General features: G+C 38.1%; 1 protein-coding gene across 1 annotated transcript in view; it reads right to left on the bottom strand.

Annotated features, from left to right (window-relative positions):
* ralbp1 (ralA binding protein 1) overlaps positions 1 to 6,457 on the bottom strand; it is a 16,943-nt gene extending 10,486 nt beyond the window's left edge. The window contains exons 1-4 of the mRNA XM_015049087.1: positions 6,373 to 6,457; positions 4,155 to 4,457; positions 1,459 to 1,896; positions 1 to 247 (exon numbers count right to left, since the gene is read on the bottom strand). The exon at positions 1 to 247 is cut by the window's left edge and continues 103 nt beyond it. Of these exons, the coding sequence (XP_014904573.1) occupies positions 1 to 247; positions 1,459 to 1,896; positions 4,155 to 4,404 (935 nt within the window). The 5' untranslated portion in view covers positions 4,405 to 4,457; positions 6,373 to 6,457. The remainder of the gene's footprint in view (positions 248 to 1,458; positions 1,897 to 4,154; positions 4,458 to 6,372) is intronic.
* Between the last annotated feature and the right edge of the window lie 1,502 nt (positions 6,458 to 7,959).

The raw sequence follows: 7,959 nt of genomic DNA, 5'->3' as shown, positions 1-7,959 counted from the left end.
AGCAGACGGCTCTCCGCCGGCACCTCGGCCAGCAGCTTGTGGAACTCCGCCAGTTTGTCGGCCTCCGCTGGACGGCCGCAGGCGTCCTCAAAGCGCTGGGTCAGGTCCCGGACCAGCAGGTTCTCCGGCAGCTCCCGGAGGTACTGCTTCAGCAGGCTGGCCACCGTGTGCGGGTCGTACTCCTCCAGGCAGGGACACTCCTCCCGGTCATAGGCCGCTTTCAGCTCATCCACTTTGGACTTCATACCTGCCACGAAGAGATGAAGAAAGGCTTTGTCTGACAACCAGGGTTCTTGAGGTTTCAACAACTCAAATGTAAGACTTCTTAAGACCTTTCTGAAAGGATTTTAAGACTTAAGACTCATATGGACTGGAAAGAGAAATGAGCCAATGCTTAAGAAAAACAATCTACATTTAACCATGATGGATATAAGGAAATCTAGCTAACCTTACTCTTACGTGAATAATTTCTTGGAGGGCAAATTTTTACTTTTACTACACTAAAAATATGTTGAAGTAGTGCTACTCTTACTTGAATATAGCAAGCTAGCGAGTTGGCTAGCAAGGGTGAAGCTAGTAAGCAAGGATAGCTATCAGGGAGGTTAGCAAACTATCTGCTGTTAGCTACTCTATTTAGCTAGCAAGGTTTACTAACTAGGGAAGCTAACTAGCTAGCAAGGAAGCTAGCTAACTAGCAAGAATATATCTAGCTAGCTAGCTTTTTGCTGGCTAGTTACCCTCAGAGGTGTGTAGAGTACCCAAATAAGTACTCAAGTAAAAGCAGCACTACTTTTGTATATTTTTAACTGTAGTAAAAGTAAAAATTAGCGGTAATTACTCAAGTAAGAGTAAATGAGTATTTGGAAAAAGGTCACTCAAGTACTGAGAAATGGATCAAACAAATTACGTCATCAAACTGAGCAAAACATAAAGTTATGCGGCAATTTTGGTATTTTAAAGATCAAAATGAAGATGAATAACTTATACAGAAAATAACAAAATTAGAAAGAAACATTTTTCCAAATCAGTTTACTTCAATATAAAACTTTTTTTTTGTTTGTTCTTCATTCAGTGGGTAAAGAATCCAGAAATTTTACTCAAGGAAGAATAGTGATACTTCATGATAAAAATAAAGTACGGTGTAATAAAAATACTCCTAAAAGCAAATTATTCCCAAAAATTACTCAAATAAATGTGAGTAAATGTAAATAGTTACTAATCAGCTCTGCTGTTATTGTAACTAAACTTTAAGTCCATATCAACCACATCTAAAAAAAAAAAAAAATCTGAGTTTTACCCTCATTTATTCTTAAATTGTAGTCAAGTCAAGATTCCAGGGCCCAGAAATGGCCCCTGGACCCTACTTTGAACACCTTTGGTCAACATAATTGAATGAAATTGTGTTTTTTAGATAGACTGTGAACTGGTGCTGCATGATAAACAGATTAAACTGGATACCTGAGACTCTGTAGATGCCCTCACACTTCATGCCGTAGTTCTCGATGTAGTCCACGCATTCCCTGAAGACGGCCGGCAGCTGGATGCCGTCGTACAGAGCCGTCCTCTTCACAGCCTCGGCCAGCGGCGCTCCAAAGATGGGTCTGACGGTGGGGGTCTCCACCGGGACCGGCTCAGCCTCGGAGGCTGGCTTCTTCTTCTTCTTCTTCTCCTTCCACTGTTTGACTACGTCGGCGGCCGTCAGGTCCTTGGACTTCTTCTCCTTGGCCTTGTCCTCCTTTGGGCCCTTCTCCTTCTCCTTCACCTTGAAGTCCTTCTCCTTCTTCTTGGAGAAGCTGGGCTTCTTGAACACGTGGATTCCCTTGGAGCGCTTCATCTTGGACGGGCTCTCGGCTTCGTCCGCCGAGCTGTCCTCCTGGAAGGCGGCGTATCCCTCAGCTGCAACACGAGGAAGAAACGGGGTTAAATCTGAGAGGAGGGGGGAAAAAAATCAAACGTTCCTACAGCAGATCGACGACGGCACGAAACAGAAACAGGAAGAGGGTGAAGAGAGAGAACGGGGAAAAGAGGTCAGCCGCTGATTTAGCTCAGCTCCCTCAGCACCTCTCCTCTCTACAAACACGTCGTTTAGGTAGATTTCCAGCCAGTCGACTCTTCCACACCTTCACTGGGAATCATCCACTCCCTCCTTTCTCTCACTGGGTCACTGCACTGCAAAAACACAAAATCTCACCAACTCTAGTTTCTACTACAAATATCTTATTACACTTGAAATAAGACAAAACTAACTTAGAAATATATTTTCAGCAAGATGTGAGAGTTTGTTTTAGATAAATAATTACTTAACATTGATCATAGTTAGCTAGTAACTAGTTACATTTACTCAATTAGACTTAATTGGGAAAAATGTACTTTTAGGAGTATTTTTACTGCACCATACTTTTTACTTCTACTTGAGTAATTTTATTATAAAGCATCTCTTCTTTTGCCTGAGTAAAATTTCTGGATTCTCTACATATTGAGTGAAAAACAAACACGTTTTAACCAAAAATCCACCAGACTCAGACACAGACCTGCAGTTTTTGTTAAAGTTTCACAAGTTTTTTATTGGAAGAAACTGATTTGGAAAATTTTTTATTTTGTTATTTATATGAATAATAATCATTTTCATCCTTAAAATACCAGAATTTCCATTTAACTTTACTTTTTGGTTCATCTGATTATGTAACATTTAATTATTATATGATTGATAATTTGATCAGTTACTCAGTACTTGAGTAGACTTTTTACAAAATACTTTTTTACAAGTAGTCTTGTTGTCCAAGACTACTCGTCTTGGACAACAAGTAGTCGTCCAAGTTGTACTCCAACTTGAGTACAACTTTTGGGTTCTCTACTCCTCTGATATTGATACTACTACTAGTTGTACTGGCAGATTACTTCACTTATAGGAAAAATGTCTTGTTTTTAGAGAAATAAGTATTTTTTTTAATCTATATTATGGAATTATTAGCTTAAAACAAGCTCCTATGTCTTACTGAAAAGCTACTTGTAAGTTAGTTTTGTCTTATTTCAAGTGTGCTGAGATGTTTGCAGTAGAAACTAGACCAAAAATACTTTTGGTATTTAAAGGTTGTGTTTTTGCAGAGTGAGGTTGGAGCTGCTTCCAGATGTGGAAAAATGATGACACAAAGTGGACAAACAGCCCACACTATGGGCGAGAACAGGATGGGAAAGTGGAAACATCTCTTATCTGTTTCCATAAATGCACTGTCCTGCCGTATCAGCAATGTTCAGTTCTGTGCAAAAGTCTTTAACCAGCTCTAATTACTTTAGAGATTACCTATTATGTCTCCGTGAACACGTTAAGAAAGGGTCTTCTGGCCACATAAAACATGTTTGTTACATATTTTGCACAAAAATCATTCATAGATAATAATACTTTATTCTGATCAGTTCTTCCTATTAGCTCTCCAAGGTCCTCCTGTCACTTTAAATCAAAATAAGTTGCTGCTGGCCATGAAACCAACTCAATGTTTGCACTCAGACATGAATATGGCTGCAAACTGACGCACATTTATTATGCATTTAATCTAAAACATTTAACACATTAATGCTACATAATGCAGATTAATCGCTTTACCTATTTTGACCTAAAAGAGTCTTTCCTGTGTAGGGTTACCGAGTTCACAGCAGTGCGGCCTTATATTGTGGTCAGCGACACAGAGTCGCAAACATGAGTAAAAAGATGAGTGAGGAGAGTTAGGCTGCTGTGCTCAGCCGTGAATTTTGCTTCAAAGGTGCAAATATGTGTTTTCCAGGCACATAGTGCTATTTAATAGCATATGTTACCTTCATTGGATTTAAAAGTTCTATATTCATAATTTAACACCTTAAAATTGGACCTCTGTCTTTTTAAAAGCTTCTTCTTTTTCTGAAACTTCCTTCCTTCAGGAAGTCATCACAACATCCAACATCGCTCCTCTACAGAGTAAACTAGTCAACATTACATTTTGTTGTTACACATCAAAATGTTGGTCAGTGTTTCATTTATCATCATTCAAAGCGACTCTGAACAGGTGGGTTTTTAGTCTAGATTTACAGGAACTCAGTGTTTTATGACATTTTTATGATTGTTCCTGAGATGTGCTATACAAATAAAATCAACACTTTCAGAAAGTGAAGCCACATCTTACTCCTTTTCTCCTTCTTCTTGAACTTGTTCTTCTTCTTGCTGTGTTCCTTGTCGTCGTCTGAGACATACGGGTCCGGCGGCTCGTGGTGATGTCCATCGTGGGGCGGCGACGGCTCGCCGGTGCGGTACAGGCCGGGGAACTTGGTGGGGCTGATCTCCTCAGAGCTCGGGGTGCGGGCCACGCCTCCTGGGTGATCGGCCCGGCGCTGCTCAGCAGGGCTGCTGCTGGGCGGCAGGAAGCACTCGGTCATGTCTGGTCTGGTCGTATCGCTCCACTGACTGACACGTCACGCCTCCATCGCACCTGCACCGGTGGAGACATGGGTGGAAATAGGAACAAGAGGAGTCGACACTTTTCCTACAGTAGATTTTAATGTGACCTGATTGACAAGAAGTAACTCTAAAGTGATCAGTGTAATACAGAAGCAAATTATTAGGGCTTTTAGTCCAATTAGTAGTTATTAATCTATTATCAAAATAATCGTTCATTAATTTAGAAATCGAGTAATCATTAACTGAAGATCAATTACTGAAAGAACATATTCAGAGCAGTAATTAAGTCAAAACTGTTTCAGATATATACACATTTTTAATTCAAAATAAATATATTTTATGTAATGTTCTTCTAATGTTAAAGTAGTTAAATGAAAAATCTGCAGAATTTGCCCATTTTTATCAAATTAGTCAATTGTCACAATAATTAATAGATTTTTAAATTAATTAAATAAATGTTAGCTGTAGCACTTTTTTTATTTAAAAAATGTATTCTTTGTTTATTTGTGTGTTTCAATGTATTTATAATATTGCATTTAAAAAGCTTGAGTTGTTAAATGAAAAAGCTGCAGATTGGGCCAATTTTTTATCCGATTAATTGTAAGAATAATCAATTACTTCAATAATTGTTACTGGCAGGAGTATAAATTGTATTAATTTTTAATCTTTAACTAACCTTTTAAATCAAGCAACAGCTGCAGGACTCGATATGATACAAATTATTGCTGAATTAGAATAAAATACAGCTCAAACAGATATTTTATGGTTATCTTTTATATGTATTTGACAAAGAAAGAAACTGTGTCTGTGTGTGACAAACAATCAAAGATACAATTAATCTATATGACTTTGTAATAATATTCTAACTTACCTAATCGGTCTAAATAGAGAAATACGATTTAGAAATATGCCACCTATTAAGTAAAAATCTAAATAGCAACTTAATTTTACTCAGTTTCTTGTGATAAGGATAAAAGTAGTAAAATATTCAATCCCATATCAGCTTAGATATTTTAAAACAAAACATGATTGACACACATTTTCTAACACGTCTCTTAATCTCAGGTGTGGAAACAAAAGCAGAACCGACTAACCTCAGCCTGAGGAAACAGAAATATTACGCAAGTGATTTGCAAACTCCAAACTTAAAGCAAAGTCATCCCAAATAAACAACAACCTCTTGATTGCAGCTGTGGTCTCCACCCAGCAGATGGGGCTTCTGCCATTCAAAAACAACAACATACAGTCATTTATTCATGTGACCCCACCATTCATGTATCTGATGCCTGCAGGCAGCTTGAAAAGCAGGGTAGTAACTTGATTTATTACTGCAGAAACGAAAACAAAAAGGAACCTGAGATGCTGTAAAGTGTATTAGGAAGCAGATGAAATGACCCTAAAAGGAGATGTGGCTTCAAGGACGAACGCAGCTGTTATCTGTAAAGTAAAAACATGGCGCAGTACAACAATACAGAAATGACCAGTTATACAAACCACTGTGTAAATATAACACTGGCTTAAACTGTAGAAAACGACTAATCAGCATCAGCAGCGTCAACTTTAATCTCCCCCTTGTTTGCTTTGGTAGATCGACATCACAATTTACAATTAATTTCTGCCCTATTTGAACAGACTAACTCCACACAGCCAGTCCTGTTTAATTATACTCCTGTTATAATACCACAATTTGTTGTCAATGCGTATTTTGAAGCATATTTTCCTTTAAACAGCCATAAAGTGAAGCTCTGGTCTGAATGGAGAAGGGGCCCATCTGCTAACGTTACTTCAGCTAGCTGGAAACATGTCGGTTACGACAAAACCCGCTGATATATTCATAAATACTTACTGGTTACCCTCATAAATTCACAGGCAGATGCAAAAACTTATTTTCAGACAGTCGTTCTCTAATTTTTAGAGGGTAAGATTTAAAAGAATATAAACTTTACAAAGTCTTGGTCGGGCAATCCCACAGTGGAGCTTCCTGTTGTGTGTATACCAAATAAACTCTACAGCGCATGCGTGAATACACAAGTGCGTCATGGGAAATGAAGTTAAAATGGATATTTAGGTAAAGCAGACCAGACAAGTACAAAAAAATTAAATATCTAATATCCTGAGGTAAGTAGTAACTACTCAGTTTACTCAGTTGCATTTATTTACGTAACCTTTTTTTGGGGGGGGGGGGGAAATTAGGAGTAGTTATATTACACCATACTTTTTATTATAGTGAAGTGTACTTTCAATAGAAAATATCTCACTTCTCCACCCACCGTGAGTTACTTTACTAAATGAAAAACAAACATGTTTTAAACAAAAATTAAAATGAGACTTCTTATTTGAACACAAGCTTTGTTGTTATTTTGTTTTCTGTCTGCTGAGACTTTTGCGTCATTTTGAGGTCAAGAAAATACAATAAGTTAAATATTTCGACATTAGCACTTCTCCGTGTTCTTCATAGATACGGTATATAACCTGCTGAACTGTTAATTAATTAGTTTTAATGAGGAAAGACAGCGGCGATGGACAGTCAGTAATAACTGTGAAATCGTGGATTTGTAGCAAACACTTTTTACAAGGTAAGAAGATTAGCGTTCATACTTAATAAGTAAGTGTGATTAGAAAAACCTTAAATATTGCATTATGGAGAAGCTACGTCTAGTAATTGGTAACCATGGAGACAGTGCCGCTCCGTCATGTAGCCTAGCATGTATGAGAAAGAAAACTAGTTAGCATTTAGTCTTTTGTAGGTTTTTAATGCTTCTCCGGTGTCAGGAGAAATGTTGTTTACGACATGGTGATATAAATCATGCGGTGTGAATTCAGGTCGGTAATTTGATCTACATATCAAGAGGGAGAAGGTATGGGTCGGTTTCTAAGCTGGCTACATCCAATTTTTGTAAATACCGCCGTCTATGAGCCCGAACAGGTGTGTTATGTTCACAGACAAATTAGTTTGACTCGAACAAGTAGAAACCATAAATAAACTGGGGAAAAAAACAATTTGGGAAAACAATTTTAATCTCTCTGTTCAACACTCCCGTTCCTGACGTCCATCATGGCGCCTAATGATTAAGTGACTTAGTTGCAAAGGGTCCATACAAAGATACACAGTGTTACAAATTAAATGCCTGATTCTGACTAAATATTTTTGCAACACAGTCAAAACATTCTTGAACATTTGTTATTCCTGTTGCGTTTAGAGGCACGTTTCCATATTTTTAAATTAATAAGGAGTTGGGTCAGGGAAGTTTATGCTAAGCATCATCTGTTCATGTCAGATGCTGGTTCTTAAACTGTGTGATGGATAAGTCAGATGGCTCCTCTCCTTTTTATCTCTCAGTGCTGATTCATCAAACCCCAGGATGTTTGTCCCCTCCGTTCGTCTCAGTCCATGTTTAATGAGCTGCAGATCCAGAGGAGGAAGCAACATTACGATCGTTTGGCCTTGGAATGGCTGAGCTTCAGCTTAGCCATTCAGCAAGTCTTAAATTTGTCAGGTTTTTGTGAGGTTAACAAAATTACACCATAAAACT

Source organism: Poecilia latipinna, unplaced genomic scaffold (genome assembly GCF_001443285.1).
Source record: "Poecilia latipinna isolate Pla-1442-1.1 unplaced genomic scaffold, P_latipinna-1.0 Scaffold925, whole genome shotgun sequence".
Classification (NCBI taxonomy): Eukaryota; Metazoa; Chordata; class Actinopteri; order Cyprinodontiformes; family Poeciliidae; genus Poecilia; species Poecilia latipinna.
Note: the sequence above shows the minus strand (reverse complement) of the source record. Positions and strands in the feature narration are given on the sequence as shown.